Genomic DNA, 22,316 nt, shown 5'->3' on the forward strand with positions numbered 1-22,316 from the left:
CCATGTGGTTCAAAAATATACCAATCAGTTCATTCTGCTTAAAATTGCAATTCAAGAAAAGTGTCTTAGTCTAGAACTCTTCGGTTTTCCTTAAAATTGCTCGAGAAAAATTATCTCAGTTTCAGCTTACTTCCACTGACACATTTGATTAGCAACAAACACATTCCTATATTGATTTCTTCTTGCAGAAATTTTTTTCGTAGATTTCATCGAAAATATTTTTTTTGCTTCGACATCTTTTAGCTCGGCAAACATTTCCTTCTTGGAAAAAAGAATTTTAAGGTAGACCACATCAGGATGATCTGATTCACTCTTTTTAATTTCAGTTTCAATTATAATAGCGCCTTCATCTGTTGTCAGATTTTACTCTGAATGTCTTTCTTTTCCTCCTCGTCTTATATTCTTTTATTTGGATCAGGGAAAAGCCCACTGAAATTAGTTTCTGTCAAACTTGTTCTCCAGCAGGCATAAAACCTCCTCATCTTTTGCATCAATAGATCAAAGTCATCCAAAGGATACATTTCCTTAAATCTAGTGCTTCTATAAAGACTGTCCCAGAAAGTATGGACGCAACTAAAAACCGCTGCCATTTCACAATGGTCAATTTTTATGGCTGCGTCCTGTTGTTTTCACTCTTCTCTAACCACTTGTGCAGTTGTTTATTCGTTTTCATTAGTTTGTTTCGAAATGCGTGGACTTTCAGCATAACAACGTCGAAAAATTGTGTACAAATGGTGCACAGAACGCGGACTGTCACTGAGAAAGATAGCAAAAATGGAAGGAGTAAGTGAAAAAGCCGTGCGAAATGCAATCAGGAAGTTCGGTGAAGATAACACCTTTGAGGATAAACCGAAAACGGGTCGAAAAAAGGTCCTGCTAACCCTCAGTTGGATAAACGTATACTGAAGGCGTTCGAGCAAAAGAAGGAGGTTTCAGTTCGAGATGTGGCCAAAAAAGTGGGCACTTCGAAGTCAAATGTTCTTCGTGCTAAAGATTGTTTGAATCTTCGAACCTATAAGAAGCAGAAACAACCAAAACGTAGTCCGAAACAAGAAGCATCGATCATGCCGAGGGTTCGAAAGCTGTACAATACGATTCTTGCTGGAAATTTGAACAGCATAATCATGGACGACGAAACCTACGTGAAACTCGATTACAAATCTTTGCCGATACCACAATATTACACGGTGCGAGAAGAGCAAGTGTTAAACCAGTCCGAGACATCGATTGAAGTCGAAAAATTTGGTAAGAAAGCTATGGTCTGGCAAGCAATTTGTAGCTGCGGTTAGATTTCGAAACCCTTCATCACCAATGCTTCAATGAACAGCAGCGAAATATACATCAAGAAATGTTTACAAAAACGACTTCTACCCATAATTCGAAGCCACAAGGATCCTGTTGTCTTCTGGCTAGATCTTGCTTTTTGCCACTACTCGAAATCAACGGTAGAATGGTATACTACCAAAAATGTCACTTTCGTCCCAAAAGTCATGAATCCACCAAATTACCCACAACTTCGATCAATTGAGGAATTTTGGGCATTAACGAAGGCACGTCTTGGGAAACATGTCTCGGCAGCCGAAACCATTCAACAGTTCGAAAGATTGGAAAAAAGTGTCAAAACTTGTTGCCAAGAAGTCTGTACGGAATTTAATGAGGAACGTTCGCAAGAAGGTGCTCCAGCTAGTCTACAATGGCCTACAAAGTCTATTATTATCAGTATATCGAATAAAATTTGAATATCTAACACTTGTGAATTATTTACAGCGAAATCAAAGTGCGTCCATACTTTCTGGGACAGTCTTTAATCACTAAATCTAATGAGACAGTTACATAAGAAACGATTTCTTGATAACATTACGAGATAAATGAAAGTCGAAAGAATTGAAACATTTGTTAAATATGCGGCACATGCTAGCAATGAGCTCGTTATACCCATAATTAGTTCTAACATAGGGAATCCGAAGAAAAAAATAGGTAAACTACGACGTCGAATGTCAACAATTGAAAGCTCTATGTGCTCTTTAAAAAATTAACTTGGTTTCAAGAACACTCAGGTCCTTAACAGACGATGCGCGTTCGAGAACAGTTTGTGGCATATTATAGTCGAACTTGAGTACAGACTTTTTGCTACAAAAAGAGACGACGGAGCATTTAGTGGAATTTAAACCATTTTGAAATATGAAATATTAAAGTCATCGGCGAACGATAGTTTCATACACTTGATCGAAAAATTTAGATCGTTGAGATACAATAAAATTATGAACGGTCCAAGGATACTTCCTTGAGGAACTCCAGATGTAACAGCACATGGCGAGGTTTTACTATTTTCACATCATTTCATTACCAGTTAGATATGATCGAAGTCAAATAAAAAATTATCCGTTTAATCCAAGTCTCTTTAACTTGGAGATCGTTATGTGATGATTGATTTCGTCGAACGCAGCAGGGGAAGTTGAAAGCTTTGACATGGATCCAAGCTGAGTCTCTGATATGTAGTCAGAGCAACTATGTGTTATGAAATCCAGAACTATAATTTCAAACAGCTTCGATGCAGCGCACAAAGCAACAATTCTACGGTAGTGTAGAACTATTGAAAATGTTGGATAGTGGAACCAACTAACTATTAGAACACTTTCTTATCACCACGGATGGAATCCCAAAGCTTCTTCGTTTCTTTTATTGTCAGACTTCGCTTCGTAAGCATATCGTGTAAATTTTGCTTTAAGAATGCGATTTTTACCATACACATTATTGAAGAATCGCATTCCATTTATTACGTTCGTTGCATTATTGAATGTATTATCACTGAGACGATATCTTCCACCTCACATCAATATCCTTGAGTGCAAAATGTTGAAATAGCAACTTGTATCACTCGAGATCGAAAAGCATAAAATCGAAATTTTGTCCACTGAAGAAAACATTGGCTAGAACCGCCTGCTAGTAAATTTTAGTTTTATCAAGGTGAAAATTCGGCCATCTCGACCAATTGCTGAAACGTTCGCCCATATTTAATTTTTTAGAGTTTCATAAAACTCACAAGCTTCGAAAATTTGCAAAGAATTTTGTGGAATGATGTTTTTTGAAATTCGCGCGAAATCCGCGCCATAGCTTCAAAATATTAGCAGAAACCGCGCCAAATCCGCGAAAATCGCGAAATCCGCGCGACCGTAACAACCCTGCGACTGGCAAGCTAGCAACGACGGCCATCCCGTTCATACGCACAAAGGGTGTAGAGACACAGAGGTGCGAACGCATAGAAGTGTCGAGTCGCATAAAGGTGCAAAGACGAAGGGGTGCAAAGGCACAGAGGTGCCAAAGCAACCCAGTGCTGATCTACCAGGTACCAGAATTTGTACGCTGCGTAGGATCGAAATAGACGACATATATCGCGGGGTGCTACACTGCAAGCATCACATTTGATCGCCACCAAGAGCAATAGCACTGTACCTGGGGTCAGGTACAGGCAGCACACCAAGTTCAGTGGTGACCACAACGACGGCAGAGCAACTGAGATAGCTGAAAACGATATCAAAAGACAGCGAATTGGAAATCGTTGGGTGAGCTTCACGTCTTTCTTCACGACAGACCAACAGAGACAACAGCAACAAAGTAGATTTATTTAATTTATTTTTTTTGTTTTTCTTATAACTGAAATTTTACTATACATAAGTTTTCATTTTGATATTATTAATTTACAAAAAAAAAACAGTTAATGTAATAAATGATCTCATGGAAGATCATCCGAATCCGATTCCGGATACTAGTAAGAGTTTAAATACTCCAAGAGCTAAATATTATCCAGAGGGTACCACTGGGCCATGGATAGTCTATTTTCGAAAAAAACAACAGGTATTAAATTTTATGCAAATTACAAAGGAATTGACATCACATTTTTCAAAAGTTGAAGAAATCTCTAAAGTTAATAGAGATAAAATTCAAGCTGTTGTCAACGACTTAAAACAGGCAAACGATATCGTAACCTGTAAATTATTTGCTGTTGAATATAGAGTTTACATTCCATCGAAGGAGGTGGAAATTGACGGTGTTGTGACTGAAGCAAGTCTGACAGCCGATGATTTACTAAAAAAATTAAAGTTGGTCGTTTTAAAAACTCCATGCTTGAGGGAGTTAAGATACTCGAGTGCAAACAATTGTACTCAGCATCAATTGTCGATGGAAAAAAGTCTTATCGTCCCTCAGATTCGTTTCGCGTAACATTTGCCGGGTCTGCGTTGCCTAGCCATGTCTATATCGATGAAATTCGTCTTCCTGTTCGGCTTTTCGTACCGCATGTTATAAATTGCACGAATTGTAAAAAATTCGGGCATACGGCTACTTATTGTAGTGATAAGCCTAAATCTATCAAATGTCCTGAGCCCCATAAGGATAATCATTGCGATAAAGATGTTGAAAAATGTGTTTATTGTGGGGAGAGTCCTCATGATGATCTTTCAGTATGCGCTGCATTTAAGTTGCGTAAAGACAAAAAGGAAGCTTTCTTTAAAAGCACGATCTAAGCGCACATATACCGAAATGCTTAAAACGGTCATAGATGTCCCCTTTGGAAACCGAAAACGGGTTTTCAAATCTTGAGGAGCCAGAGAAATCTGACTCTGATGAAAATAGTGAAGGTACATCGTTTGTACCTCCGTTAAGAAGACGAATTCCTCCTCCGAATTATCAAAAAAGACACTGGAAGGTGTAATTTTTCCTTCCAAAAAAGATCTCCGTGTTAAATTTAAACAGCCAAATTTAAAACTAAAAACTGTGCCTCCTGATTTGTCAAATTCACAAACCAATCCAGGAACTAGTACAAGAAAAGACAATTATCCAGTGGGCTCCGTTTCACAGCCACCATCAGGATTACTGAAGTTTTCGGAAATTGTAGAATGGATTTTCGCAGCATTCAATAAATCTGAACCTCTAAAGACCATCATAACGGCATTCCTTCCAATAGCTAGAACTTTTTTGAAACAGTTATCAGCTCAATGGCCAGTTCTCTCAAGTTTTGTATCATTTGATGGATAATTTATCATCCGCTCAAATGTTGCTTGTTAAATAAACATTCAAGGAAAAGACATTTGCATTGATTCGGTATATATTACTCCAAGAGCACAAGTTGGACAGCGACAGCTAAATGAAATGGTCGAAGCCCTTCTTGCTCGACGTTTGATTCTGGGAGATTTCAATTCGCACGGAATGATGTGGGGTTCCGTTTACAATGATAGCAGATCATCCTTAATATATAGCATGACACGGATCCCAAGACCTCCTGCACGTCCAAGTGCATTAGATTTATCTCCTTGCTCGACTTCAATTCGACTAGATTGCACCTGGAAAGTATTTCCTGATTTACACGGTAGCGATCATTTATCAATCATCATCTCAATTAGTAGTAACAAATGCATGGCTAAGGAGTGTATCGAAAATAAGCTATCCACATACATTTGTGTTGTACGCATGTATTTGTGATGGTTTTTTTATGCTCAGATCACAGCATGCTGTGCGTTTGGCTGTCAGCTTTCGTTTGTTTACTTGTTTGTACGCTTGAAATACTGCGTTTTCAAAATGTCGCGTATTGAAAAGGAAGTGAAAATTAAAGCTCTGGACACATGGCTTAGTGAGAAGGGTATTACTATGCGAAAATTGGCGAAGCGGTTTGGAATTCATCATACCAGTGTTAAAACCATCAATAATAAGTTTGGGGAACATTATTCTTTGGATGAGCTACCAGGAAGAGGCCGAAAACCCGATTCTTCCAACCCGAAACTGGGCCAGAAAGTGGTATCTCTAATCATGAAGAACAAATCAATGTCAATACGTGATTTGGCCAAAAAAGCAGGAACGAGTGTCGCAATGATCCAGCGTATCAAGACGCGAAATCAGACCCACAAGAAGCAGAAAATCTCGAAACAAAGTGTAGAACAGAAGAAGCGAACAGCAACAAGGGCCCGGAAATTGTATTCGCGTCTTTTGCAGTGTCCGGATGCATGCGTTTTGATGGACGATGAGACTTATGTAAAGGAGGACTCAAAACCCCTTCCAGGTCCACAATACGTTACTGTCGTCGTTGGGGAGGATGTGAGCGATGCGGACAGCTTCGGTCGAAAGGTACTGGTATGGCAAGCAATATGTTCCTGTAGTTTGAAGTCAACCATTTTTCACATTACCGGAACTATGAATGCAGAAATCTATCGATCTGAGTGTCTCCAGAAGGGATTGCTGCCTTTATATAAGAAGCATAGTACACATCCACTGTTTTGGACGGATTTAGCGTCGTCTCACTGTGCCAAAACCTCTCCCAATTGGCTTGCGGAATAGGGTATAAATTTCGTTGAGAAAAATATCAATTCACCAAATTGCCCTCAGCTTCGATCCATCGAACGATACTGGGCAATCGTGAAGAAGGTCTTCAAGAAGACTGGTAAGGCAGCTGGGAACATGCAGGAGTTCAAAAAAAATTTGGGCTCAAGCGTCCAAAAAATGCGATGCAACACTTGTTCGGAACTTGAAGAAGAGCGTTCGAAAATTCGTGAAGGAATAACTTAAATTTCATCCGGTTTTCATTATGCTCAAGTTTAACCTCGTACAGTAATGGATCAATTTTTAATTTTAATAAAATTTCGTTTTTTACCATAATTTGAAAGGAAAATGTTTGGATAGCTTATTTTCAATACACTCCTTAATTCAGTTTATATTTCATATGATTTGACAAAAAATATTGACTGGACTAAATACCGGGTAATATTTCAAGTGTCTTAAACTCAATGGAAGAGCTCCTCCTGCTGGAAGAATATGACTTCCTCATTTGTTCGATTCTGGAGGCCGCAGAACAAGCCCAAACCAAACGATTTCTTGGTCCATCGAACAACAGAAGGCCTCCAAACCCTTGGTGGGACAAAGAGTGCTCAGATGCTAAACATGAGAAACAAGCCACAAAATTCACATGTCTGTGAATTCGGCTAATCAAAAGGTACTCCTGAAATTTTCATAAGTTTTTTTAACTGTTTTCTGTAGTTTTCCGTGCAAGTCTTCCGACTCCATTTTCACAACGATTGCAACGATTTTCATAGGTCATTAAAGATTTCTGTAGGTGCAGACTACCGTGTCCTAAGATGACGCACGAAGGAATTGATTTTGCCATTTTTTATCAAAAAGAAAATGTTGACTTCTCGCAGTAATTTCAACCGCAAAAGGTTGAAAAGTCATAACATTCATACCATCTAGGTTTTTATTTCTACATAGCTTCAAAGTCAAAAATCTTTTCAACCGAGCTCAGCTGTTTGAATATTCGATTACCGATGCAACATTTTCCCGTCCAAAATAGTCAACACAGATTAGATGGGAAGTCGAACGACTCTACCTGCCTCTGACGATGACGATGATGATGATGATGATGATGACGATGCTGATGATGCAATCAGCTCGTACACAGCAAACGGGGAAAAAACGGTTGTTTGTTCGCCGTGACTATCTAAATGGACGAGGGCCCACAAAAAAAGTCGTGTGCCCATTCGGCGGCGGTGGATCCGAACAACACAACAGTCTCGCTACAATATTATAAAATATCATCTTGTCCGGGAAGAAGGAGAAAAATAACTGCCAGTCAAGAGACGGGCAGATGCGGGACGAAACTTTTGATCTTCATCTGCTTATTTATGGTTATGATTATTTTTATTAAATCATTCTCTACTCTCGTGATTAAATGTAAAGGATGTCATATCTTACGGTGGAAGAAGGGAAAAATTCGGAATGATTCATTGGAATTGCTTTGTTTAATTTCGTTAGGCCTAAGCTAAGTATAATAGATTATCTGTCCGCATTTTTTTTGTGCAAGCATTTTTCGGATCGGAATCAAAGAATCTGTTTTGAATATTCCCGATCCGATGGTGATGATCGACCATCACGAACTGGAATGCTGCTGTGATTTGTAAGGGAAATCGATGTTGAGAGAAGAAAAATATTCGATTATACGAAAATTACTACATGAATTCATTATTGAATCTGTGCGATTTGATCGAAACGCCTTAGACGGATAGTGAAGCTAATTTTTCTTCCCTCGGATCGCAGCGCCTCGGCTCTGTCGGATAGGTTGAATTCCATTTCGGAGACGACGAGTTTTTTTTCTTCTCATTCTTGTTCCTCTCTGTTTCAGACGGATGCTGGTGTGATGCTTTCATGTTCCTGTTGTTTAATTCCACTTTTTTTTTCGTGCGTCTTCGGATTGATATGTTCCACAAGATCCGCATCGCTTGAGTACACGGTGTTGTTTGGCCTAACGCGCTTTTGTCAAACCATGGGAGGGCTCTCCGGTCGATTTGTTGTTGCGTTGCTGCCCCTTCTCGACGGCTCCCATCAATCTATTCGGGATTCTTCACCCGTATTCTGAAACAACCGGGTGCGGGGCCAGATAATATTTGGAGAGATAGCGATGCCGAAAGAGACACACAAACCAACACGATCAGGGTCAGCCTATTTTGGGAGGGTTAACGTTTTCGAAAAAAAGTGTTCAATTGATACTTTACACTTTGATGTTCTGAAAACGACTTGCTGGATTATTTATGGTTGAGTGGTTGGAATCCCCGCGCTGTATTACTGTTATTTCTTTTTTTTATAATCTATCACCGTCTCCACCGCGAGACGTTGACGTGATCCCAAGTGATCAAGTGGGAGGTCTGCTGTTTTTTTTCCGGACTCGATGCAAAATATATGGTCTGAAAGCAAAGGCTTTCGCATTTGCTCATCAAATTGAGAGTGATGAGAGTCATGTCGTGTGGTTTCAACTCAATCTGTAAATCGCTTGCTAAACCGAAAACTTCTGAAATTCAAGATTTTGATTCGATCATAGAATCAATACAAATGACGGCCTCTTCACGCCTTTCAGAACCTTATGACACAGAGACGAGACTGAAGGAAGCCATTTGGGACCATTGATATCTGCTTTATTTATCGACAATCTGCGTGCACTAAAAAAATCGTCTTTTGTTTTGTTCGTCAATCCATTCATCGACACTTTTTTCACTTTTCGGTAATCTGATGGCTTCAGGTCTAATGAGTAGCGGCATGAGCAAGAGCATCTTAGTTGTTCGACTCAATCAAATCTTGGGTGGCTTGAAAGATTGAATTGATTGAGTCAGTGTTGGTGATTGCCGATAATTTGATAGAAGCTGCTCGATATTTCTTTATATTGTATACAACATTTTCAATCCGGTAGAAGATGCTACCAGAACTCGTGTCTCTCAATGCATGAACCGTAAGAGAATTTTTCTACATTTTTTCTCTCCACTTCATACTCTGAGTATTTCACGACCCTTAACAAAATTACAGTCTGGTAATGAACGGTGCTGTGTGGAATTTACCAAGAGAGAATCGCAAGTTGACAATTGTCGCAGAAAATCGAATCGAGCGTGCTAACCTTTGATTCTCAGACAGGCCATCGAGAGAAATTTCTCGCACTTGTGTCTATTCCATGTTAAATGAACCATATCGGTTTTTTGTTGCTGCGATGATATCCGTCTCTCTTTGATGGCACTGATTGAATCGTGTGAAGAGTTGCTAGTGAGCGTTCTTTGATACGATAAAAGTTATCCTTGGATTGAGTACTCTTCAACATAGTAGTTTGGCTCGATTTGTTTAAAGCACGGTTACTTTTTGGCAACAAATCCACGAATTCAAAGTGATAACCCATACATTCTTACAACTTAAAAAATTGTAACTGTCTTCAACTACAACCACTGAAAAAAAGGAAATTTTAATATCACTAAAATATGCTCAAAAAAAGGTGTACATTTTTTAAAATATCCTGATTGTTTTAACAAATATTTTGTCTTATTAATTTAATAAAGCAATCGATGACCAGCCATTCTAGTCAAAATTCTTAGAGAAAAATGATTGTTAAGGTAGAAAACATGTGAATCGATAAAAAAGGTATCATCTCACTGCTGGATTAAGCACGTTTTTTTTGGCTAAAGAAGACATCATGTCAAAATACTCAAATATATAAAAAGTTAAGATAAGAAAGTCAATTTCGACTTTTAATAAAACGAAGATTTATTCGCTTCGATCTTCGCCGATTGCCATGGAACGATCCTTATCAATTAGATAATTAGATAATGGATAAATTCTACTAGCAGCTTAATTATTACATCAACGAAAGCTTTAAGGGATAAAAGCGACTAACATAGAGCAATATCGGGAAGCATAAATTTACCGGAAAATTCTAAAAGACTTTAATAGACGCCAAATGGATTTCAAGAATACCAAAGATCCGGGAAATTTGTTGAAAACAAATACAAAAGTTATCAACAACAAATTGGACAGAATTCATACGGGTAGTATTCTAAAAGGTTTTGAAAAAAATTACAAGGTTTGAAAAAAAGCTTACATTTGATAAAAATGTTAAAACCACCATAACGATTAGTTTTTTTTTAAATAACGCTGTCATTTTATTTTAATAACGCTGTCATATAAGGTATGGACAAAAATTGCAGATTTTGCATGGGTTTATCTTCACCGGTACTGACGAAACTACCCATGCAGCATTAATCATAGTAACCCATGAGTCAGCAGACAGAACTTGACAGCTTTATCAGTCGAACTCTAACCGTGATGGCAAAAACAGTGAAGCAACTTCATTCAGAAGTGTGCGCGTTCAAAGAACGGCACTCTGGCACGTTGGTAACGGACATCGTGTGGCACAGATATCAAAGGATTTGATAATTTCGATAATTCAAGTTCTTCGAGTGAGCTCAAAAAACTTTTTGAGCGGTACCCAAAATACTATAAAACTGTTCAACTATTCAAATAAAATTTGAGACTGTGCCCGACAGAAGGAATGCCCAAGAACCAACATTTCCGTCCCCATTCAAACGCCCTTCGAGGTACATGTACCGCTTCGAAACACTCGTGCTGACTTCAGTCCATTGTTGAGTAATCATTCTGTTCTCTGGCGTATAATAATGGATTCAGCCGAACATGTACCCGAAGTGCACTTGCGTTCGTCTTTCTAGCGCTAAACAGGTATGTGCGGGATCCAGCGGCAGAATATCTTTCTCATCTGCAGAATATTGCTTAACTAAGGCATGCTAGCGCACTTTCTTTTTCCGGTCGTCCAGCACAATTTTATGTATTATTTTTATTGTCATTTATTTTACACTGGTTTCATTCTCCATTTTATGTGGTTTTGACTTTGTTCTGCTTCGTAGGACCTGCCGCTGCATGCTTTATCGGCAGTGGAGTTTTGACCAGTCTTATAATATTTCTCAAAACTTTTTTCAGTTTCTCCTCTGATTTCGGAAGGGGCCAGATAACACATCCCGATCATATGGTAATAAAAGAATTATAACAACTGGAGTAATTTGTTTCAGAAATATTTTGTAACAAATTTTGAAAATCATAACGAAAAAGACTTCAACGGGAACAAAATCGTAGTAGATTTTGAAACGTTTGTATCGCAATTATTACTGAATTTGATATAACTACAGTAGTCCGAAAGCAGGAATTTATAACAATAGTTGCAAATTTAACACATAAAAACTGTATCACAACCAACTTTTACCATCGTTCCGATCCAAAATTGTTGAATGATTTTTTTATTTAATGAATAATTTATTTAGTGATCTGATTTCTTCTTAAAGGTTTTTGAAATTGTGATCATTATATTTCGATATAAAGCAACGGAAGAACTATTTTTTTCCATTTATGAACTTGCAAATGAAAATAAAACATCATAACTGATTTTCATAAGTTTTAACTTTCAACTGTTTTCATTTGTTGAATATCTCAAAATAACACAAATTGTTATACATATCAACTGTTGATATACTTGTGTTATGATTTCGTTATATGCATCTAATCGGGTTGTAACGCTTCATTGCGCCTATGATTCAAAAAAGGTAAAGCAAGTAACACTTCGTAACGCGTATAGCTTCCAAAAAATCGAATGTAATGCTTATTACTAACAAAAAAGGAACACCTCGTAATGTCTATAACTCACAAAAAAGTAACGCATGTAACCTTTCATAACACCTACAACTTACATAAAAAAGTAACGCATTCAACGATTCGTAACGTCTGTACCTCACAAAAAGTAACGCATGTAACGCTTCGTAACACCTATAACATAAAAAAGTAACCCATGTAACGGTTCGTAATGCCTATAACTTACAAAAAAGTAATGAATGTAACGCTTCGTAACACCTATTACTTACAAAAAAGTAACGCATGTAACCCTTCGTAACGCCTATAACTTACAAGAAAGTAACGCTTCGTAACGTTTAAAACTTACTTAGAAGTAAGTAACGCATAAGTTAAGTTACAAAAAAACGCAACACCTATAACTAACAAAAGAGCGACGAATGTAACACTTCTACTACCTATAACATCCTTGAAAGTAACGCATCGTAACTCGTTTACCTCAAGAATCTAACCCTTATAATGGTTTTTAACATTCATAATTTCCAAAAAATAACTCATGCGATTTGTAACCCTCAATTTAAGAAAATTAAGGAAGGAAATTAATTGTTAATTCAAGATCCTATCGATCAAATATTGGGTAAGCTAAATAGAAGTCAATAGAGACACAACGAAAACTAACATACTATTGCTCAACCGGAGAGTTAAAAAGGGATCGCCTGGTAGGGGAATGGTTCGATAATTTTTTGCATGCTAAAATGTGAACCAAACCGGCCGTGAACAGTCAGATCAAATACCAAGTTCATTTCTACTGGTAAGTCTTCTGAGTTGTGTATTATCACATCCACAGTAGTTCGGTTGGCAGAACGATTCGATTAGTAACTGTCTCTGAGAGCTTGTGACGTCCGTTTTCGGATTTCGTTGTCTTTTCTTTTTTTAATTTTATCAGTTATAATTTCAGTCAGTCTTTTCGTTGGGTAATAGAGAAAAGTTCTGCCTTAGGTGCGTTTTCTTTAGATTTAGATTTTACTTGTGTATAAGAAAAAAAAAACATTTGAAATTAAACAGTTTATTAGCGACCCACAAGGTTCCACGGAGAAAATAGAGACACAAATTAAGTTTTGAGGATAAAGATGTAAATGATTGTGTGTATTACTTTTGTTAGTATTTGGTTCTATGATTGTAAGGAAAACTCGCAAGTCTTCTCAACCAGTAAAAATTAAGCGATATCTAGATCTGTATCCAGGTTCTGAACACTGGATTAGGTTATCGAACAAGGTTTCTGGATCAGAATACTGAATCTGAACCTGGATTCTGGACTGAGATTCTTTATCCGGATATGGATGAACTTGAAGCAGAATTCAGTACTTGGATTCGGCTCATGGATCTGGATTCTAGACCTGGACCGAGATTGTGAACCTGAACCTGCATTCGAAACATAGGCTTGGACTTGGATTCTGGACCAGAATTCCCTTTTCCGAAATTTGACAGAGTTTCTGAAACTAAACTTTGAACTTAGACTGTGGACGTGATTCTTGACCATAATTTTCCCCTTGAACTGTGAATTTGGACTGGATTCTGGACCTGAGTTCTCTAGGATTCCTCAATTCTAAACTTGAACCTGACTTATTGACAGAGATTCTAAACCTAGACAGGATTCTGAACCCCAGGGTTCGACGAGTTTTCTGGATCTTAATACTGAATTCGGGCATGGATTTTGAAACAGAAGTCTGACAGAAAAAATCTGAACCTGAAACAGAAATCTGCACTTGGATTCTGAGCATAGATTCGGATTCTATACCTGAACCTAGTTTTTAGACTTGAACTGCTGACGTAGATTTTGAGTCTAAATCTGGAGCAGGATTTTGAACCTGGATTCAGGATTCTAAACAAGAATTTTTACTCTGATAATTTTGCATGCACCAGAATCGTGTACCTGGAACTTGATCCTGATTTTGGATTCCGATTCTGAACCTGGATTCAGGAACAGAACTCTGGGCTTTGATTCTAGAGATTTCAAATTTTGTAGCCTGATTAAGGACTTTAATTCTGGATCTGAGTTCTGTACCTGCATTCTGGATAAGAATTCTGACCCTGAACCAGTATTCTCTGTTTGGATTCAGAACCTGGACCTGAATGGACTAACTAGACCTAACCTATGAATATGAATTTGGGATCTGAGTGCAGAATCTGAACTCTGGATCTAAATTCGGGACTTCGATTTTGGAATATAATTCTTAGTCAGGACCTGGATTCTGAAACTAGAAGCTGGACCTCAACTCTTGACCAATGGATATGAATTCTGAACTTGGACCCAGATTCTGGACCAAAATTCTTGACCTGAAGCTGGATTCTGGATCTGAATTCTGGAAAATAATTCTTAACTCGGACTAGGACTTTGGTTCTGGGCTAGAATCCTGATTCCGGATTTGGATTCAGGACCGCAACTCCTGAAAGATTTTTGGAACCTTAAACTAGATCTTGAACCTTGAGCTTTCACCTGAATTCTGGACCAAGTTTCATAACATGGACCTAGATTCCAGAGCGGAAATCGGGATCCGAATTCTGTGTCTGAATTTTGGAACTGTGTTCTAGACTTGAGCTCCTGACAGGAATTCATAGATTTCCGTGACCTGAATTCTGGCTTCAAGTTTTGGACATGAATTTTTATCCCAGACCTAGATTCTGGATCTGAATTCCTGAAAAAAATTTAGATCTGAACGTAATTCTGGGTTTTAATTCTGTATTCGAACAAAATTTTGGACCTGAGATGCCAGGTAAATATTTCAAATATCTTCAGACAGGGTTGCAAAAGTCTGTATATCCGAAAAAAAAATCTGCAGTCAGCAAGTATTTCTTGCTGGCAGCAATTTCTCTATAAAGTATGAAACTGACTTGGCGAGCACTTTGACGAAAGTCTGCGAAAACCTCGATTTTCAAAAGTCTGCACCACAAAAAATGTCTGCAGCACTATTTACGAAATCTGCAGATTTACAGACAAATCTACAGATCTGGGATCTCTGTTTTGGACTCGAATTCTAAAAATTCAACAGAGATCCGATGCCTACCCCTAAATCATGAATGTGGACCTGGATTCTAATTCTGAATTCTGAACCTGGGCCTGAATTTCCTTTCTGTATTTTGTATGGATTGAATTTGAACAAAAATACATGATTTGAATTTCTAATGAAACATTTGAACTTTTTCCACTCATTATTATTTGACCAATTTTTGGCCGTAGCACTACTTAAGCATTCATCTTGTCACTTTCATTTTCTTACTCTCAAATCTTACAAGCATTTAATGATTTACTAATCACATCATTCTTTCAACTGATAGATTAGCTTGATTCCGGATTGTATTTCGCAATGATACATTGAACAGTTTTCCGCCTTTACTCAGGGCCTATCTCAGAAAAAAAAATTTCCTAGCGACTTATTGCCCACCTGTTGTCAATTTTGAGTTTACTACCCACTAAAAATGAGCTAGAGCCCACCAGTGATCTACATGATTGCTAGTTCCGTGTAATCACCAATTCAACGCACAGAAGGTCGACAATGATGAATAGACTTCATGAGCCAGTTCGTATGAGTACGACACAGGTTTCACAATTCGAATCTCACGTCTTCACATGAAAAATAAACAAACATTCACTTACAGTTAGCATAGAACCACATTCATGAAGACGTCATTTATTACATTTTCTATTAAAATGAAAAAAAAACTAATTATTGAAAAATTTTGACAGGAGCGAAAGTTTTGCACGTCCAACGTGTACTGCGCCTACTGCGATCGTTCACCACTAACGTATATTTGATTTTCGTTTGTCTCGCAAAACAAAACTTAGTTTAGATTCTCATTGACTTTTCCGGATCCGACTTTTAGTTTAGGAATAACTGAGTGATTTGAGTTGAAATTTTTGCAATCATAAACGCAAAAAAATGTACGAAACCATTAAAACAATTAAAAGTTAAAAATTAGCCTCTACGAACTCATTAAACTGAGTAAGGTTAGTAGGACAATTGGGCATGAAGGTATAATTTTGCCATTGCGTCCCCCGATTCGGTGACATCCGGAGTGCGATCGACTGTTGAATACACCTCGAATACTCAAGCTGACAATGACCTCCGATCGACTCTAAGGGGCAGGAGAAAAAAAAGAGGCTCTCATATCTACACGAGAACTACATTTAATTTAGCTTAAAAAAGTGGAAAGATTAAAAGGTGGGCTCTTTTACATACCTGCCAGTTTCTTATCTCTTTTCATTCGCCGCTGCTGCGTTCCCTGAAGTACTTTTTCAACTTTTCCGGGTTTTATTTTATTTTCTCCCAAGAGGAAGCGAGAGATATGGAGGAAGAGGAGGTCGTCGTAATTGCGTTTCTTCGCCAGTTAGTGATGCGTGGCCGAGGTGAAATGCAAAGCAGTCAGTGTTTGCTTGCAATTGCACCACCCAAACGCATGCACACAAACACACCGAGAAACACACATACATACATACAAACAATTCAATCCGAACTCGAAGCTGGAGTTGGAATGGAACCGAAATTTGCCATCAGTTGATGAGGCAGATCAACGCACGCTCCGGTAAGATGAAGAGAAGCAGCAGAGCAGAGAGCGGGCTAGGGTTGGAAGATCCCTTCTCCCGACTTTGACATGTGGTAAATGTTTGATGAAGAAAAATGATTGTCGAAAATTACCATTCTGACCAGAGCGCAACTGCGACGGTCCCAGTCAGGAATTACTGTGCGGCACATTATTCATCAGGCTCGTTTCTTTTTTTAAAAAAAAGTTGTATTATAATTCTAACCAAGGGCGCGAGATAGGAGAAAACGAGAAATCGAGCCGAATAACAACAAACGCAGCTCGTCATCATTTTTGCGGCATTTTGGTTGGTTGGTGTTCATTTTTACTGCAACTATAGCAACAGGTACACAAGGCCTGCTTTGTCGATGGGCATGGGGTGCGATGCGGAGATGGCGGCACCAAGCAGTTGCAAATTTTTAAAAAGTCCTGAAAGCGATCGTCTGAGATTACGTTCGTCCGTAAAGTGTTTCTCTTCTTTTTTTAAACCGCTGCTCGGTCGCGACGTTTGTGTCCGAGTGTCCGAGTGTGTGTGTGATGATATTGGATAATCGCCTGAAGCTGCTAAAACGCTGCTACAGCTTGGCTTGAAAAGCAGGCCGGACAACAACAAAAAAAAACAAAATCTGAATGCAGCAACCCCAAAAGAAGGTGGAATCTTTTTAATGCGTTTCAGATCAACGCGCGACCGTTCCGACGAAACCATGGGAAAGTATTTTTTTTCTTCTTCTTATGATACCTTCAGTAATCAATCAAATTCAACCAAAAGGCAGAAATCGGATTGGCATCGCTCAAATTAAAATTTGTAAGAATATAAGTGAACTCCGGTTCAGTATAGAAGTGCGTGGGGTTCCTACCTGGACGGTGACGGTGGTTTCGGTGCTCTGGACGCCATCGGAAACGCTGACCACCAGTCGATAGGTATCTTCGGTTTCACGATCCAACGCATCCCGCAATTTCAGCATACCGGTGTCCTTCTCCAGCAGGAACCTGTCTGTGTCGCCGCTTATCAGTGAATATTCCAGAGTACCCAGTGTGTCCGGATCGGTGGCGGTTATTTGTGCTACCGTCTGTCCTACGGCTAAATCCTCCGATGCGGAGAATACCAACGGAATGTCACGAAATGTCGGTGGGCTATCGTTCTTGTCCAGCACATTAACTCGGATCTGCAAATAAAAAGGGGGGAACGAAAGAGACAAAAGAGATAATTTAATAACAATAGATTACTATCGGTATCGGGGCTTGTTTCTTGAATGAAACGTTGTGGTTTATAATTTGGAGTGATTGAGTTTGCTGTGCCGGTGGGGTGATGTCCCCTTTTGCCGGCAAACGGACTGATCACAGTAATAGAGGAGGCATAGTAATCGATGGATGGCGCACGAGACGGTCGTGATCGGGCCTTTCCCGTCGTTGACGGGTCACTTGGGGTGTGATTACGAGGTCCTGACTGACTACAGTGTAATAAGCAGTGGTAATCGTTTACAGAAAATGCTTCGATTTCACCAATTGGCGATAACGGAAACAAATGCCGGAAGCGATTTCTCGGTTCAGTAGCTTCGGTAGACAACATTCAGGGAAAAAGGACGTTTCTTGCAAATGATAATTTAATTTTTTTTTTAATTATAGACATGTACTTTTCTCGCAACTCACTTTTCTTCTCAAAACGAAGAAACAATGTTAATCTGTGCACGTTAAATTTTGGACTTCAAAACAATAGCTGAAAAAAAAACTCCTAGTTCAAGTAGTGTATGGTTTTTCATGCTTAGATCACAGCATGCTGTGCGTTTGGCTGTCAGCTTTCTTTTGTTTACTTGTTTGTACCCACCCGTCTTTTTTTGGCACATTTTGACCAGGAAGGATTTTGCATGGTGACAAAAGACCAAATCAAGCCGAAACAGAGCCGGCAAGTCGTGGCAATCGATAAATGGTAGCAATCACTTTTGTAGACATTCTTTCTCGTACACATCCTGATTGAAGATACCAGTAGAAATAAAACTTTGAATTTTCTGACCACAACTACATATGGCTTGCCAAATCAAATACTTCTTTGGGGATTTAAACACCTCATTGTACGGAAATGCTCGGCAATGGTGTTTCTTCCCATTGCGATACAAAACGTCAGACCAGGAAGCTTTTTAACGTTTTCGAGCACGCATCTTTCGTCATCCATTTTGATACAAGGAACTTTAATCGATCGGATGCCTTACCAACCAAAAAGACAAGCTACGCAAGCAAAAGCTTTTGGAAGCAATTGCTGGTATTAGAGGTTTCATGAAGCACAGCAGCCATGAATATAATTTTCTCTCTCGTGGTGTGAACGTCGTTCCTCTCACAAAATAATTCATAGCAAGCAACTATCTTCACGAGGCTGGATAGCGCTCCAGATTAAATATTTTCGTCAATAGACTGATGATTGGTTTTAAACTGGCGAATGTTTAATAGAGGGTAAGAATTCTTAGTTATTCTTGAATATTATAAACAGAAATAGCAGAACCGTAGGATTAGTGAGCGGGTCTCTGACTTCGTCTGCTGGCTGCCAGAGAGAAGCTATTCCTGTTCTCCTGTTACTTCTATAAATCCAATTAAGAGTGACTATTTTTTCTTGCGTATTTCTATGGCTTGTTGAGAGCTGCAAAAAACACATGCCCAGCAAAACCCTTATTCAAATAATATTCGACAGTTAAGACCCAGACATCAATCTGTCAGCGAAAACTGAATATTTAATTTTTAGCTCTATCTAGTCCAGTGAAGATAGTTGCTTGCTATAAATTATGAGGTTTTTCGCACAGAAGGATTGACCAATCAGACATCCAATTTTCTACTTCTTCGTAGGGATTGAAGTACTACTCAACCAATGTGTGGCCTATCGAGGAAAACAAACGGTAGTCGGAAGGGGCAAAACCAGGTGAGAACGGCGGGTGGAGTAGCAGCTCCTAGTCAAGTTCTTAGGTTGTATATTGAACCGGTTTTGTTCTGTGTGCGGGTGCGTTTTCATGTAGTTACTTTACTGTTTCTTTTACCGGTTTATTCTGGTCGACTTTCGATCAATTCATGGTTTTTGGTGTCTATAGCGATCAGTATTAACACCCGGTTTAGAATTTCGCGATGCACCACACCTTTCTAATCCCACCAAAAAATCTAGGAGCATATCACTTTAGACGTTGCTTGAACTCAAACGGATTCAGAAAAGTTCAGGAAGGATTGAGCAACGGAACTGTGGGGGATTTTCGGATATTTAGGAGGATCTCAGAAAAGTTTATGAGGGATAATGCAGGATATGCAAGCTTAAAAAATTTAGGAAGACTTGTGACGTGATTGACAAAAAGGGTGTGGGTACGTACGTGGGCATCACTTTAAAAATGACTGTAATTTTTTACCCATTGAATAATTTCAATTGAAATTTTAGGTGAGAATATTTCAATGCGTAATGTCCACATTATGTAAGTTACATCAATTTTTGCAATTTTTGCGAAAATTGAATCGGGAGCAGAGCCGATGCGTAAAGTAGTTTTGCTCATGCACCTTGAAAATCCGGATCTCTCTCATCGTGCCATCTGCAGGGAGCTGGGAATTGATATCTTGTGCTTTGAATAGGTCCAACGAACGTTTTTAATTGTAGATTGAAAGGAAAAAATTGGCCACAATGGATTTCCGTATAGTGAAAAGGATCGGGTAGTTCAAGCTTACAGGAGGAATCTAAACCAGTTCTGTAAGAGATGTGGCGAAAAAACTGCATTTGAGTAAAACTTTTATGCAAGACGTAAAAAAATATGAAGATCTACTCACATACAAAATTCAGCTATGAACGGCGGAATACGATGGGAAAAAATTACTTACAAAGAAACTCTATACCCAGATGTTCACAAAAGCACATTGTTTCTACACTTACCATCATAACTTTGATGTCCCAGAAGACGACAAAGAAGGCATAAGCTGTCAAAGTTAGCCAAAAAATATATGATTTGGTAATCAAATGCTCTTGTAGAAAGAGCACTTCGTTCAACAAAATGGTTTCATCTATTCCTAATTTTTCAATGGTTTCTTAGCGATTTCTTCGAGCTTTTAGAAATAGACTAATCTGGAAGAAGTATTTTGCTTCTTTCGAATTATTTCTCCTTTGCATCACTCCTTCTCATGTGCTGATTCGTTAACGGAGCCTTCGTTAAAAGTGTTCCACTTTGTTGTTTTCTTTGTTCAAACGCTTTTTCTACTAACCTAAACTTTAAACGATTTATTAATTTTTTTAGGTAGTTCAAGGTTAAAATAGCTCGATTTATTAATTTCTAGTTGGTTTGACGTAAAGCCGCCATAAATAAGTTCAGTTTTGCAATGACTGAGTGGAAACATACATTGGAGAAGCCAAATAACCTCACAGGAAAGATGATTTTTTGGAAAAAACATACGCTCAGAGACATGACTCGAGCCTGCATTCTTATGTAAATCGATTATAAATATACTCTCCTACTCAGTGCTTGAACGGAAAATAAGAATAGAGCGAGAAGACTAGCGTTTGTTGTCTGATGAACAGAGAAGATGTTCGGTATGTGGTACCGGTCGTGAGACGGCTAGGATTTAGACCGTTATTTGACATACGCTTACCAAACCCAGTTTTTCGGTAGAACTACGACTACTACAGCATAGTGTGGTGGAAATGGTAAACGCGTATGCACGGTTTGCGTAAGAACGCAGGTTCGAGTCCTGTCGCTGAGCGTATCTTTTTTTCTAAAAAATATTTTTTTTTCCGTGAATTTATCATTCATTTGGCTTCTCTAACATATGTTTCCACTCAGTCATTGCAAAACTAAACTTTGAATTTAGTTCTCTAATGCATGCTCAAAGCTGTCTAGATCGTGGTGAGCCCAATTTATCCACACCTTTTGTCTCTTTTTCGAATATAGCGATTTGTCAGTAAAAAAATTGTTCTACTAGAACAATATGTGTAATCTAATTAATCCGCTTTTACAAAGGGGCAATGGGGGCACATGCCCCTGAGTCCACTGTCTTAGGAGGTCTTTGGCGGGAATCACAGAGCAAAAAATTATGGTCATTCAATCAGTTAGGGGGACACGAATAAACTCTGTCTCCGGGTCCATTAATATGTGAAAGCGGCGCTGCCTAGTACACATATTTTTTCACTAAATATGCTTTTTTAATGCGTTGTTTAATGTTGGTATGACCAACTAGGAAGGTACGGAAGAAATACGAATTGTAGAGTTTGAGTAGGTCTCCGGATGTCTTGAATAGCCAAGACTGAATTCTTTTTGGTTGTTTTAGATATGTTTAGTTGTAATAGTTGGATAAACAGTTATAACAAGGTATTAGATAGGAGATCAGGACAAGTGAAGTTCCAAATTTGTAGTGTAACTGTTAGGTTGAGAGTAGCTACAGAGCAAAAAAATTCATTGTGTGACAAACCGAAGATCAGTAAAAGAAAGCAATAGTTGTTTATAAGAATCGTTTCATTCAATAAAAACAATCAAATATTAATTCAAATTAGCTTGCTAGCGTCATATTCGATCATTATCATAACACTTCAGTTTAGAACTGTTGAATCTTCCATTAAAATAACTCCATATATCTCTCTCGGCAACCGGCTGCCTAGAGATTGAGAACAGTTGAAAAACTAACATTCAGCTAGAAATTTACCACTTCGGCTATTATGAATGAGACGCCTATTATGAATAAGTTGTCGTTTCGATTTTTTTGTAGATTACTCTTATGAAATATTTTTACTTGATATCGCATTTCGAGGTACGATTGGTTTCAAATGAATTGACTTTTTTATGCCAAATGTCTTAGAAATGCATGAAACCTCC

At 38.5% G+C, this 22,316-nt stretch overlaps 1 protein-coding gene across 1 annotated transcript in view; it reads right to left on the reverse strand.

The window, feature by feature from the left end:
* Positions 1-22,316, reverse strand: part of LOC131432073 (cadherin-related tumor suppressor) — a 317,261-nt gene that overhangs the window by 126,321 nt on the left and 168,624 nt on the right. Inside the window, exon 4 of the mRNA XM_058598123.1 lies at positions 17,358-17,666. Within this exon, the coding sequence (XP_058454106.1) occupies positions 17,358-17,666 (309 nt within the window). The remainder of the gene's footprint in view (positions 1-17,357; positions 17,667-22,316) is intronic.

Source organism: Malaya genurostris, chromosome 2 (genome assembly GCF_030247185.1).
Source record: "Malaya genurostris strain Urasoe2022 chromosome 2, Malgen_1.1, whole genome shotgun sequence".
Lineage (NCBI taxonomy): Eukaryota > Metazoa > Arthropoda > Insecta > Diptera > Culicidae > Malaya > Malaya genurostris.